We start from the raw sequence: 16005 nt of genomic DNA on the forward strand, positions 1-16005 counted from the left end.
CTGTCTCTCTTTTTCTCTGTGTATATATGATAGATAGTGGGGGGTTTGGGTTTGTTTGTTTTTTCTTTATGACAGGAAAAGATCTATAAAAATTCATGACATTAAAATTTAGGAAGGGGAAAGGGGAAGAAAGAGAGAAAAAAGAGCTAAGGAAAAAGAAAAAAGAGATAGGGAAGAAAAGAGAGAGACAAAAAGAAACAGAGGCAGAGAGCAAGAAACCTCAAGGAAATTTTTGTGGCAAACATTGTACAGCCAGGAAATTTTAAAATTTCATTTTGGTTATCCTTGGGAAGCATTTTCAAAATACAAATATGTTTAATAAATATGTATTTTCACATTTCCTTCCAAATTAGTTATATTTTAGTATGTCAGAACTGAGAATGTATAAATATAACACATTCATGTAATAACCAGTACTATAAGGAAGCATGACTATATTATTAAAGTACAATACAACTTTATTTAATAATGATTACTTCTTTCAATGTTATTTTATAAGAATGAGATGTTTTTTGAGATAAAACCTAGGAATCTGTTCCCTACTAATGAAAAAAATTTAAATATCCTGATACTTTTTAGTTTTTACCCACACAAAAATGAGTTCATCATTCTTTCCTCTATTATAAAACCAATAAAAATATAAATACTTCATTTACTAAATGACCTTTTATAATGTGAAAATTTACAGCAGAGCATGAAATAAGTCATCAATAAAAATTTGTGCCTTCAGAAACTATTTGAGTAAATTCTAAGTCATTCATTCCAATAGTCACTTGTTCAACCTTGTAGGTAAAACATAGTATGGACAAAATGTTTTTATACAAAATTTTATAAACTTTATCATCTTTATTTTAAATAAGTAAAAACAAAAAAAATGGTGATGTTAATGGAAATTTAGTGAACTAATGTGCTCCATTTATTAGAAAGTTTGTAACAAACATTTTAATAAATATGACTTGAGTTTCAATAGTTTTTGCAAAGATTCAATTATGTGCATCAGTATATGGATATGCAAACACATCATGCATACAAACATACATATAGCTTTGTGTTCTTTAACCTTTCCTCATTTTGGTTTCTTTTCTAGTAAAATGAAGAGTTAAGTTTCTGTAATTCTGTGCATCTCATAAAGTTGTTTTATCAAAACTACTTTTGACTCTTCAAGCATTTATAAGCATGTGAACTATTATTCTTTTTTTTTACATTAATAAGATTACCCGTTTCATTGGCATAGGGAATTCAAATGAGGAAACTACCTCTACCAATGAAATCAGGGATACATGACAGCTAAATCCTTTTGTAGATAGACTAGTGGACATGGAGTCAGGAAAACCTGTATTTGAATATGTGTGAAGTACTTACTAGCTATGGTGACCCTGACCAAGTCACTTATCCTTATTCAAGTTCAGTTTCTTCATCTGTAAAATGTGGAAAATAATAATTCCTACTTAATAGGCTTGTTGTGAAGATCAATTAAGACATGAAAAATACTTGGTAGACCCTAAAGTCCTATATAAATACAATTTATCATTATTATAATTGTATGTTACTGTCTATAGATGTGTGTATTTCATAATTATATGTGTATATTAATATAACTATATACATACATATATACAAAGCATTATATATTTTATATAATATATATGTGTATGTATATAAAACTGTATTTTTGCAAAACACACATACATTTAGGGTCATAAAACTGCAGTCAGCATTCCTTTAGTTTCCCTGTTATGTAATGGAAGAAATTCCTTTGAAAAGTCTGACTCAAAATTTAAGCATAAAGAACATTATTACTTCTCAGGTTAAAGAGACTTAGAATTTCCATACAGGATTTTATTTTCCAAGGATTTGCTTCCTTTTTCATTCTAAATTTTCTCTCTCATTTTTAGCTTATGGAATTCATAGTTTATCATGAGGTTCTTATTCTCCAGCAAATTTCATATTAATATAATATAATATGGATTTTGCTAGGGGGTGGTAGAATTCAAAGAAGGATAAGACTTGAACTTTTGATTTCATTGTTATAAAGAAATGAAGGATGAACAAAAATCTTTTACCAGTGCTGGTTGGTATCTTCTCTGTAGCTTAAAGTTTTAGGGAACCACCTATAAATTGTCCAGAGTCATACAGCCATTATGTGCCAGAGGTAAGACTTGAACCCCCATCTTCCTGGTTCCCAGCCAGACTCTTTTTGTTGGTATTGTTTTTGCAAGGCAATGGTGGGGGGGGGGGCACAGAGCTAAGTAATTATTAAGTGACTGAGATAGATTTGAACTCAGGTCCTACTGACTCCATGGCCAGAGATGTATCCACTGCACCATCTAGCTGCCCTAGACTCTACTATATTATACTTTATCCACTATATATTACACTGCCTCTTATTCTGTTAAGTTTCTTGTAACTGATATGAAAAACTAATTTCACAGATTTTATATACTTTTGAATCTTCAAATGATTTGGGTTTTTTTTTTATTTATTCTTCAATTTCTCCACCTATTGCCTAAAAGCTCCATCACTGTAATCAATTTTAGGCTATTCTTTTAACTAAAGTCAGGAATTTCCCCATTTTATGATTGTCCATTGCCAGACTTGAACCATATATGTGACTTTCTGAACTCTCTTCCAAGTTTTTATTATGACAATTTCCTCCACAAATATTTACTGATATACAAATATACATTTATGTATGAATATTATAATTGAAGAAAAAGCACAATCATTTTTCTCATGCAGAAGGCATTCTAAAATGGACCCATCAACACGGGCCTCAAAAAAAGCAGGGCAATAACAAATGATTTGACAATAAGTGGGCATACATGTATATTTACTTCCTTTTGCATAGGAGCTGTAGCAGAGCTTTTTATTTCAAGCAATGCAGGATGTCCCAAAAGTCCTAGTGAGCTTTAAGTTTTAGCAGATTTTTACACTAAGATTTTCAGAACCCATATATTATTGTGATTCTTTCTGCAAATAATGAATCATGACCACCTTTGATATAGCAATTGACAATAGAGATAAGAGAGTTGGAGTACAGGGACCTAGGATTTCCTTTGTGTCTGTGTAGACACATTGCCTAACCTCTCTGAGTACAGTTTGCTTATTAGTAAAAACATGGGATTAGTCTATAAGGGAGATTAAATATGAGGTTATTTCCAATACCATAATTCTGTGGACCAGGTTTACTTAAAGCAAGGTATATCTTGTCAAATCCTGAACAGAGAGAGATAAATAGTCTAAGATATTTTAAGAGTATTTTTCTTCCATCTCATTATCTCACCTCAATCTATGCAGATTTGGAGGAAAAGATAGTCAGAAATATAGATGCAAGTGGACAAAGGTCTAGAAGGGAGAGTTTGTACACAGTTAAAAAAAAAAGAAAAGGAAAAAATAGAGCAAATACTCCTAGATTTAAAAAAGAGAAGATGAAAAGTTAGTTCATTATTAGTTTTGACCTTAATCTAGTAGATTTGCAGTTTCATGTGCAAAGTTTCATCTTTTTTATTATATAGGTTATAGAAATGTTTATTTTATGCCATGAATTAAAAATAAAATTTAATAGAATACTCTCTCAAAAGTTTTCCAGGAAATTGAAATCAAAAGTTTCTCTTTTATTTTCCCTTCTGCTTTTCTGGTACATCTGGTCTTCAAGGATGATTGGGAATATTATTGGATCTGGAATCAGGAATGCCTGAGTTCAAATTCTACTTTAACTACAAGAGTTGTATATACCTGAGCAAATCACTTAATGTCTGTTTGCTACAGTTTCCTCTAATGTAAAATAGGGTTAACAATAGTCCCTAAGGGGTGTCTAAGTGGCACAGTGGATAGAGCACCGGCCCTGGAGTCAGGAGTACCTGAGTTCAAATCCAGCCTCAGACACTTAATAATTACCTAGCTGTGTGGCCTCGGGCAAGCCACTTAACCCCATTGCCTTGCAAAAAAAATAGTCCCTAACTCCTAAGGCTGTTGTGATATTACAATGAGATAATACATGTACAGGACTTTGCAAAACTTAAATTGTTATATAAATTCTAACTATTATTATTTTTGGTTATTATTATACCTGAGTAAGATCAAATTAATTCAAATTATTTATAAAGCACTATTATAAAGAAGTATGTTCCAGCCACTGTGTCAATTAATTACATTTGTGCTTCCTGTGTTTAATTTGTGGTGAAATATCAGAGCTGCTTTTTGTATTTATCTTTATTTTTTGGCCATGTTGTAAACAGCAAGGGGGCATAGTGGATACAATGCTGACCTGTTCAGAAAGACCTGAAGTCAAAAATATACCAGTCACTGAGCAAATCATTTAACTTTTGTTTGCCTCAATTTTCTCAAATGTAAAGTGAGGATAAAAGCATGTACTTCACAGGGTTGTTATGAGCATGAAATCAGATGATAATTGTAAAGTGCAATGCTGTGCATGAAATAGGTCTATAGAAATCCTTATTCCCTCTCCTTCCCTATTAGGTTGCAGTCAATTTGTTTACATAGTGAGGTTCTGAACATAGGGTGAAGGCATTTGTTTTCTATCATCCATTAGTTCATTCATTCATTCTACAATTATAGAGCACTTCCTATATATGGTGTTTCTATTCATGGACTCATAAAGGTATAGATTTTAACCTAGAAAGGACTTTGACAATATCTAGTCCATATTCCTTACTTTATAGAGAAGGAAAATGAGGCAAAATGGGTGAGACTTTACACAAGTGCTTAAGAATAAAGATAGGATTTAAATAGGTCCTCTGACTTTGATACTATCAAAGCTTTTAAGGGGGTGTATTGTGGGGAGGGAGGAATATCTGAAAATCTGAATTGTAGAAGTATCTGAAATATGTTTCTCAAATTAATTATTAAATTTAGCTCTGACAATCAAAATGCTAGTCTTAATTTTCTTCCCTGATGGAAAACAGCATGATTTTTATATTCGTTTACCTCATTACTGAGAATTTTAAACAGCAAGAAAACTAGACTTATATCCCCAGGTCACCTGATTTTCTGGTTTATCTTTTCTATTCATTTGACCATCCATCATCATGATGCCATTAAATCTATTTATAAAGTATTTCAATTTATGAACTCAACAATGAATCATTACTTTACCAAGGGCATGCTTCTTACTCCATCACCCCTGAAGTATGGTCTAAGAATCAAGCACTTTATTTTAAAGTGCTTAACAAAAGGACAACTAGTACATGAAGGTCATTTCTTCCCAAAATAGTGTAGGCTTGGAAAGTTTGCAAAAACTGAATATGCAAGAAAGTCTCTTTGCAGTAAGGCTTTCTATTGCAATGAAAAAGTTAGTTGATAAAGCAGCTGTTTGGACTTATCAGTCAATTCTGAGGAAAATCTGTTACCAATTCATCCCCTCTAAGTTCTGTGAAGGGGATGGTTCACTATCACAGAATATTGAGGTTGAAATGAGACCTCTGGTGGGTCCAATGCATGTCCTGGTAGTGTGGAAGCATCAATTTCAGATGTTATTCCTTTGTTCATGGAAAACACATCATTTTCTGTAAGGGCAAGGTCTGTCTATTTTAGTGTAATGCAGGTAATGAAACCAAGCTAATCTTTGATAGCAGACAAAGTCAGATTATTTTCTCTATATTTTAATTCAAGGTCAGCAGTATGTTCTAGGAAAAAAACAAATGTCATTTTGATTTTTAAATTATTTATTTAGAAAACACTTGTAAATCTTAGCTATGGAAATGTTTGAAGTTAATCAACTCAGTTATATAAAGTACTATGTTAATAAGTACAAGATCATGAATACCATTTATATTTCAGTAAATAGTTACCTTCAATTTTTTCTGTCATCAGAGTCTAGACCCCTAATTCAAGTCAAATATCTTGCAAATAAAAGCCAGTGAGTGAAAGTGCAGATGGATTAAAGCAAATGTACTGCCACTACTGGGGATAGAAGGATGAAAGGAAGGAAAAAAATGCCATTTTTTTTGTTGATTAATCATTGATGGCATTTTATATTCAAATTTCCATTATATTTCAAGAAGATATACGATAAACTAATTGCTCATTTTATGAAATTAATAGCTGAGATTAATCTTGGAAATTAATGTGATTTTCCCCTCCAAATCTTGTGAGTTATTAGATATTTAAGAGTTACCAGGGACTTTTGTTTCTTACCCTTTAACACACAGTCTAATATATCTATCCTCAATTAGCACATATCTTTGAATGAAAGTGTTTACATTTACAATACACCCAAAGAGATTACACTGAGTGTAATTCTCAAAAATTATTAAAAAAAGTATTCCCACCAAGATGGAGATTTTTTCCCCTTACATTTGATGGCAGCCATAACTGAGGAGAGCATCAGTGAGCAAACAATAACCACCAGTAATCCCCAGAGTAGACTCATTAGGTGTCCTAAACTTCTCTGAATCCAAATCTGTCTTCCATTGCTCTTTCTCTTCCAAAAAAGACTTTCACAAATAGAAAGTTTTTGCATGCTTTGGAATCAATGGGCCTCAGGCACAATCAGAAAAGAGACTTAATAGAAAAACAGTTTCAACTAACTCCACAAGGTGTGTGTGTGTGTGTGTGTGTGTGTGTATACATATATATAAATACATATGCACACATATATTGCACTATGTTCTCATGAGTTCATAGGGATAACTTGTATCAGTTATCTATATTTCATAATACATGTAGGTTAAAACAATATATATAAATAATAAAAATAATAAAATAAAAGAACAATGAAAATGATATGCTAAATATTTAAGAATAAATTGGTTGAGGTGTCTAGGTGGCACAGTGGATAGAGCACCAGCCCTGGAGTCAGGAGTACCTGAGTTCAAATCTAGCCTCCGACACCTAATAATTGCCTAGCTGTGTGACCTTGGGCAAGCCACTTAACCCCATTGCCTTGCAAAAAATAAAAGAATAAATGGGTTTATCCTTTGTCAAGTTTCCCATATTTGTCAACTATGAGCACATCTATGCACATCCATGCATACACACGTACAGATTGAATGTATTTTATTAAATGATTTTCATTATGATGGAAGTAGACTAAAATCTAGTTAAGCAGTTTATTTTCTTAAATTAGTTGTAAAAAAATCTAGGTTATTATTTCTTCATATTATTCTTACCCGTGTTCATGTGGTATCATCGAATTCCATGGCTGACATTTAATACCACTCTTAGTTATAGATATGGTTCCCTTGTAGCTTCCCCCTTTACCAATGATACAGTTTCTAATATAGTCTATTGGAAGAAAGCAGAGAAAAGATTAAAAGCATGCATTATATATGATTTTGCTTTTTAAAAATGAAAATAAAAATTCCATTCAAACCTGTAACTAGCTTGGTCTTATATATTATTACAATTAACAGAAAAGTTCTACTATTATATGATATAACACAATAATACTATAACAAAAGCATTCAGAACATTTACTACTTAGAAGTATTTGAAGGTATTATTAAATTAATGATATTGTTTAAATATTTTAAAATTGATGCTAAACAAAGTAACAAGTCTTTTACTTAGATAAAATGTTTTTGTGAATATGTTTTACTCTTATCAAAATTCTTTTATAAATGTTGAACTAAAATTTTCCTTGTCCTTTTGTGGATTTTACTTGTCAAATTAGAGCTTAGATCGAATTCACTGTGTATTCATATATATATATATATATGTATATATACATATATATATATGAATAGAGAGAGATTTATGTACATATATATATATGTGTGTGTGTGTGTGTATGTTTAGAGGACTGACCTTATCTTCTGTTAAATGTGTAAGACAGTGAAGTCAAATTCAAATAGAAACTAAACTCTACCCAATATGTGGCTCCCAAGCAGGCCACATAGTGATTTAGAAAACTACAAATTAAGATTAAATGTTTTACTATATTTTTATTTATTTTGTTAAATATTTCCCATTTATATTTTAATCTGATTCAGTCTCACTCAAAAGTGTTATGGGACAACATGTTTTGACTCCTCTGGTGTAAAATACTGAAATCTTTCCACCTCATGGAAACAATATATCCTGAAACACTGTAACCATAAAGTATAACTGTAACCATAGAGGAACCATAAATATAAATTGATTATCCTTTAACATCTATTAAATGACCAAGAAAATAAGTAAAGGAATATACAATTTAAACACTCAAATCCATGTACCTAGAAATAACAGTTCAATGTCCTAGCAGGCTTTCTTAGTCATATCTTTAAAGTTCAATTTTAAAAGTGAATGTGCACTATTCACTGTCATTAATAAAAGCTAAATATATTTATATCTTATAAACTCTAGCTCTAATTATTTAAACCAATATAAAATTTAATTGACATAATATTTTTGGATATTTACAATCTAAAGCATATCTTGTTAACATTCTCCATAATTTGTTCAGATTATCAAAATTGACAAATTATGAAATATCATAACTAGACTTCACTCTATAAGCCTATTTAAGAAAGCAGTTAAGAAAACTTTTTTTTGGCTATACACAAAATGTTCTCATTTCCCTCAAATCTCTCTATCAGAGCTATATATAGCAAAGTTATATTATTACTATGGTAGTCAATACAACTTAAATTGGTGATCTGCAAAAAATACTAATTTAAAATAGAGAAGTATAAAATAACATAAAAAAACTTTTAAAATTTCTTGTTTGGTGATTTCCAATCCAGCTTGAAATTCAAAGTTTTCATATAGGGTAGAATAGTTTTGTGCTGGCATTGGAAAACATGACTAAAATCAACCTTATGACAATATGGGATAATTTGGTCCATTTTACTCTATTTAGTAATAAATCATGTTATAGCAATATTTAATGCTATACTAAACTTAGTAAAACATTTTGAAGTTTAAAAATGAATGACAGTATATACTGGCTTTCTATTATTCAGTACATTTCAAACTTGGCACAAGAGGAAAAGGAGCCTTCCTCAAATTTCTGACATCTTTTCCCAGGAGCTAAAATACTTCATTTTACCAGTGAATTGATGGGAGTTATGTTCTGTTGCTGTTCTGTGAAGTTCTACCCTGTGAAGTCTAAGCATGCCAATTGGTTTGAGGAGAGATTGCAAGCTTCCCCTCTTTTATGAAAATGTTCTAAAAAATACTTAGCACCCATTGAATGTATATATTCAACGAAATCAAAAATCTGTCATGATAGAATTGGTCAGTGTAAAAACCAATGACCATCACAAAAAGCACTCTTGTGTTGTTACCTGAATAAATAAAATGGATTAGCCACTCCAATTCTGCTGTGTCATATCAGGGACTTTTTTTACATTGAGATGTAGAGATTTGCACCGACTCTTCACAACAATGAGTAAGTAAAGAGTTCAGAGTTAGCCATTTGATTGGTTATCTATCTATCTATCTATCTATCTATCTATCTATCTATCTATCTATCTATGCTAAATTGGACTATAAAATATCATTTTAGATGAAAATTAATGGAATATTTTATTTTTAAGTCACTATTTTAGATATAAATTAGTTTTTTTGTTTCCCTGATCAATTATATCAATTAGCTAAAGAAACTGTAATCTCCACCTGAAACTTTTTATGCAGAAAAGGTTTAAATCTCAGTAATTTTGAAATTAGGTAGCCAAGTTACAATTACTACCAACACTGTTTTATGGAATTTACAAATTAATTTGTTTGAAATGATTACAATTTTTAGTACTTTGTGATTTATATAGTACTTTGATATAATCACCTCATTTAATCTTCAAAGTAACCCTGCAAAGCAAGTACAATAGGTGTTACTTTAATCTTTTTCTAGACAATCCTGAAACTCAAAGACTTTAAGGGGCATTTTTGAAAATACATATAAAATTTTTTGAGGAGCAAGTCACAGTTCCCCTCAGAAGAACAGTCAGGCAATCTCTCCAACCAAAACTGTCCTAATTGAAATGGCTATGAATGTTTTTGGTGTCTCTTAATTATTTATAGAGCCATTTTTCATTCATGCCTGACTCTTTGACCCCATTTGGGATTTTCTTGGCAAAGATACTAAAATAGTTTGCCATTTCCTTCTCTAACTTATTTTATAGATGAAGAACTGAGGTAAACTGACTTAAGTGACTTTCCCAGGGCCACACAGCTTAGTAAGTATCTGAAGCTCTAGCATTCAATTGACTAGATCACTTAGTTGCCCCTCTTAATTATTTAACTTACTTCATAATAATCCAATTCATTATGATGAATCAATTTTTAAGTTATTTGAGGGGGAGTAGAACTAATTAAGCATTGATTTATATGAACGTAACCTCAGTCATTTTAAAAAAAGGAAGTTTTGAATCCAATTGGTTTTTTTTCTGAGAGACAGCTGAGGCACAGCCAAAGATAAACTGGACAGGGAATCAGGACACCTGACTCTGGCTCTCCCACTAACAAATGAGCAATGAGGACTTGAACACATCTCATGATATCTCTGGACAGATTTTCTCATCTGTAAAATGATGAGATTAAACTTGATGATGTGTCAGATCAATTAAAGTTCTAAAAGTATGTGATTTTATAATAAAATTTAAGGAGAATCAAGTTACCTTTGTTTTCATAAAGATCAAATTCATGGTCATGTTTCTTTCTCACTCCATTTGACATGCTATTGAAAGGGAACCAATGACATCGTTTTTTTGCTTTGTCAAAAGCAAAGGCCCTGAAAAAAATATCTGAATGAAAAAAAGGAATACCACTATTTATATAGCGTTTTACATCAGGGGTACATGACAAACCAAGGAGAAAAATATGACAGTAAATATAGGCACCAACGAAACTCAAATGACATTCAAACCCTCTCGTATGATATTTAAAATAAAGAGAGAATAAAATTAACTTTCTGTGGTTTTGGCTTAAAATATCAATTTCCTCACTCATGCATTTTCACTTTTAATTTTACATTTTCTTGTAAAAATGAGAACTTGTAAAAAACAAAAAGTCATTGTCTGAAAGCACTCATCCAAACTTAAACTTACTTTCTAAAATCATTCTTCCTTCAACATGGGAACTCAACTAATAGGAATTTCATGTTTTTATTTAGCAAAAATCATTATTTATAGGCTAACATAGCATACCTAATATTATATAGTGCTCAAGAGAAAAAAATTAAAGAAAATGCTAATGAAAAACATTACTAACTTGTTTTACAGTCATTGCTATTCTAGAAGAGTACTATGAATAAGATTTAATCATTCTTCTAAGACAAATCTTAAGGGCAGAGCTTTAGACACAACAATTACATCATTTATTTACTTTGATCATATCTAGATATTAATATTCCTTAGGTTAGCCTATGTGTCAAATTGAAACTTTCTCCCTTTCAGTACTTAATTATAAAATTCTTCTAAGTGGACTCTTTAATGAATATTTTTGCATATTGCCCTATGTAGGTATCCAAATTTACAACTATCTAAATTCCCACTCTAAAAGAACTCCCCTTTTAATTGTCTAAACATGTATTTTAAGTGACTCTTGGTACCCCAAATTTTACATTTTCAGTAATTGGACATTTTGCATACTATTGATCTAACCTCTTTCAGGTGATTTAATTTTAGAAATCTTGAAAGATACCTGAGTAACTTTTGAAGAAGTTGTTGAAAGAAGTCTCATATGACATCCACTTCCCCAAAATTGATTTTGAATCTTTCTTGATTAATTTATAGGGATGTCATTTTATTATGTATCTGTATTTTCCCAAGCATGGCATTTATTATATCTATATACATTATGCATATAAACAAAAATATTTTTGAAACTATGGGAAGCAAAAGTTATTATTTTAGAATTTCACACATTAAATATCTGTAAAACCAATTTTTGTCAAGAATGACATAAGAGAATAACGTAGAGAAAATGTTTTAATCGATTAGAAGCTAAGACAGTATAAAATATTGCATCATGAATTATATTTAGTGACAATAGTTTCTTCATGTGTTCTAGTGTAACAATATTATTGCTTAGGGAATTCAAATAAACTACTCTTCATCATCCTTACTCTTATTTCATCTAATTAGAATTTTTTTCTTCTTCTCAACCTAATGCTACCAAACTATCAGTGTTACCCATTCCCAAAACTCCTTTAATTCCCCAACAACTTCAAATGTCTTATTAAGGTCATCTATTCTGATGTTATCATTGTTACCTTAATCTTTCTCATCTTCATCCATTTCCAATTATTATATAATCTTCAAATACCTGCTTTAGTTATCTCTATGCATTCCTCCAATGCAGAGGGGAAATGTGGAAAAAATCAATGATCTTTAAATGAAATAATCTGATCTCAAATTCCAGTTTGATCATGTCACAATTAGTAAGCAATTTGATCTCTCTGTACCTAGTATAATGGGAGATAGGTCAATGAATCTACATAGATATGCCCTGCAGGCTGGGTTCAATACATCAAACACAGTAATACATCCCTGGCCTCAATCCAACATATAGAACTTTAGTGAACGTGCTTTTTAAACATGTGTATTGGAGAGGTTCTTTGCCTTAATTCAGAGCATTGACAGGTGTAAGTCTATTTCCTACATTTTTAAGTATCTGGTATGCACTAATAAGAATACAAGACCCAATGCATAATATAATGGAGAAAAACAACTTACAAAAGGAAACTGAAAAGAGGTGAAGATTAGGATAGGTAAAGGTGGGAATGGGGTGGAGTGGGGTAAATGTATGGTTTTCTGTGAAGCTGAAGTCAAGCAAAGCTGCTATTGAAAAATGGCTGCTGAGATGATACTCCCTCAGAAAACACTCTTTCTTCCTTGGTAATATTTAAATGAAGAGGAAGAAATGCTGTGGGTCTCAAGATGGGGAAGAGGTAGTAACATCAGTAGAATATCACAGCTGCTTTATCTCCACAGCTGGGAACCACGTGGCTTTGAATGCTTGCTCTATTTCCTTTGTTTTCTTATGATTATTCTATTGCCTTTTTTGTCTTGGATAAATAAGTATCAGAAAGGGAATGGACCAAGTTATGCATTGTGAACTTTAAAAATATTTGAAGAGTTATCAAAAGTCCCCTCAGCAACAGCATCCAATACAATCAATGGATGAATTCAGTGAGGAAACAGTTCTGACAGATACTTAAGTCTTCCCAGAAATGAATTGATGAAGAATTCAAGCTACCATATCATATAAGTAAGATAGTAACTCATCCATTTCTACATCAAAAAAAAATTGAATTTGTTTGGCATATTTTTATGGGAGAAAAGAATTCTCAGAATTATAAAGTAACACTTTCACCCTGATTGAGGATCGGTGTATGTTTTGTAGGAGCCAATTTCAGTTCAGTTTCGTTCTCCTCTTGTACTTCAATCATTGATATACTTTTTCAGTAAAAATTGCTTTGTAAAATTTAATTGATATGCATTTATTAATTGATTACTGACAGAAGTTAGCTAACTAAGTGATATTATAGGACTTACCAGGAGGAGTTTATGAGAGATAACATTAGAAAATAACTACCATACCTCAGGTACCCTTGAGGGAAGAACTATAGCTATCTTTTAGGGACCTGATTTGCTAATTTGAGTGTTAATTCAAATAGTGAGTCCATAGTTGACACAAGATTTCTTGATTTTTTTTTTAAAAAGCAGATATTACAACTTGTACTACTTACCTCACAGGGTTTTGTAAGGAAAAATCTTTGTAAACTTTTAAGCCTATGAATAAATGTAAGTTTTGCTGAACATAGTCCATTTTACTTATCTATTATATCAATTCAATCCACAATATATTTCATCTCAGAAAAAAAATGTTAATTAAATATTAACCCAATTATATGTGAATCATTCAGATTTCTTGACTATTCATTATATGCAAAATGAGAGAGTAGGTAACAGGTAACCTCTAAGGCTCCTTTATCTCTGTGACGTTATGATCTTATAATCTAAATATTCTACAGTCTATAACCTTACCTTTTTACCTCTTAAATCATTCAGTTCAAGGACCATTTTTCAACACTGAAATTGTTTCTGATTACTCCAGGTACTAATGTACTCTCAAGTAAAATGAGCTTATATTTAACGTGGGTAGGGGGATTTTCTTGGCAAAGATACTGAAGTGTTTTGCCATTTCTTTCTCCATCTCATTTTACAGATGAGGCAAAAAGAATTAAATAACTTGCCCATGTTTGAATCCAAATTTAAACTCATAAAGATGAGTCTTCCTAACAGTAGTCTATTCACTGTGCCACCTAGCTGTCTAACACAAAATAATAATAACATAATAATGAGCTTATTGGTTGCTCAATAGTAAAAATGTTGTCAGATGGGCAAATGAAATGAATAATCTGATTAAAATGCAACCAACACTATAGAAGACATGAGAACAATTTACATTAATGATCTACTTATCTGTGTATTAATCTAAAAGATCTTAACATTTAATTTTTATTTTTATCAAAATTGTGATTTTTTTTGTTATAATCTTTCATGAATTCAGATCATATCTTTGGGGCCTTATTTATGTGTTCTTCAGTAACAGATGAGGTCAATCTAGAACACACAAATTTTGCCAAATTTACACAGATGTTTCCACATGTGGAGGTTGGCTTTTTATTGTTGTTATTTCCATCACCTTTTTTTTCATTATTTCATTATGGTAAAATATGTTCCCAATATGTTATACTCACTTATACTTTGCCTGTCCTTGAGTTTTCTTTCAATCTTCTATGACATTTTATCTTTAATCAGTTTTAAACATTATCTTAAAGACCCTCTTTTTTATTTTAAATTCTTTCTTTGATGCATTTTACTATAGTATTTCCTCTCTAGCCAACTGAAAAATCATTCAGTAAATATTTATTAATAACCAACTATGTATGACACATCATGACAAGCACTGGTGGATACAATAAAATGGAAAAAGATAATGCTTGCCCACAAGGAGCTCACATTCTAATGGAGGGAGATGACAAATCAATCTTCTGATTATATTTCCTATACAACAAAGATGAAGCTGATATTCACAATCTTTCACATTCTGAATACAACCCGCTTTTCCAGCTTAATTTGTCAATATTCTACAACTCTATGTTCAAGATAAATTGAAACATTAGCCATTCCTCATTTTTCCTCCTTCTTATGCCTCTTTGCTTCTTTTATAGCAACACCTAAGAAGTATTTTTAACTGTCTACTTTACCTCCATTAATTTTTATATCTTTTTCCATCCTTTAAGAAATGGAGTAATATACTACACAAAATAAGAAGAAAAAGCAGAATAAAGAGTGAATTCAGATTCTAGTTCTAATATTCATTAACTATATCCAAGGAAAAAACATTTCAACTGAATTTGTTTATCTGTAGGATGGAAAGAAAACAATACTTAAACTCTACCTATCACATATGGATATTGTAAGAATTATATTTGAAAATTTAAAACTCCATTTAAATATGAGTTATTATTATTATTAAAAGCCTATTTCAAGCATTGTATTCTCCAGATCTTCACAGTCCAAAGTGATATGTCCTTCCTGGAAATTATCATATTACTTGGTTTCTACCTCTTATATTATCATTCGTATTTTCATATTATAATTTATATTGTTATTAATATATATATATGTCCTTGGCTTCTCTACCCTATTATTCCTTGATTTCAGGGACCATGTTGGGCATCTTTACATTCCATGCCTTATCTAATGTGATGCCTTATAATACCAATATCAGATACTTAATAAATATTTTATGCAACAAAGTCAATAAGAACAATCAAAATGCTGCTAATACATAGTATTTCTGTATCTATGTTTCCACTTAGTTCAAAGATGCTTTCACAGCCATGATGATTTTTTCCAAGAAGTTCAATATGATTTCCTGTCTCTAGTCCATTACTCAATGAAGATAATATATTATAATTTCATAATAAACTATGATCTAAAATTAGAATATAACAATTTTAATATGTAATTGGAAAATATAAAATTAGCAAGTCTGACTAGAGCAGAGAGTTCAGTTTGGAAATATAAAGAGAATACTATCTCATCTCTG

The 16005-nt window shown here is 30.9% G+C and overlaps 1 protein-coding gene across 5 annotated transcripts in view; it reads right to left on the minus strand.

Moving 5' to 3' along the window:
• The window catches only part of HGF (hepatocyte growth factor), a 100957-nt gene that overhangs the window by 71651 nt on the left and 13301 nt on the right, over positions 1 to 16005 (minus strand). For 4 of the 5 annotated variants that reach the window (XM_074194041.1, XM_074194040.1, XM_074194039.1 and 1 more), the window contains 2 exons: positions 10560 to 10672; positions 7131 to 7245 (listed from right to left, as the gene is read on the minus strand). In XM_074194041.1, coding sequence (XP_074050142.1) covers positions 7131 to 7245; positions 10560 to 10672 — 228 coding nt within the window. Of the gene's footprint in view, positions 1 to 7130; positions 7246 to 10559; positions 10686 to 16005 lie in introns of all 5 variants that reach the window. The other variant, XM_074194042.1, reaches the window with a different exon arrangement.

Source organism: Macrotis lagotis, chromosome 7, assembly GCF_037893015.1.
Source record: "Macrotis lagotis isolate mMagLag1 chromosome 7, bilby.v1.9.chrom.fasta, whole genome shotgun sequence".
NCBI lineage: Eukaryota > Metazoa > Chordata > Mammalia > Peramelemorphia > Peramelidae > Macrotis > Macrotis lagotis.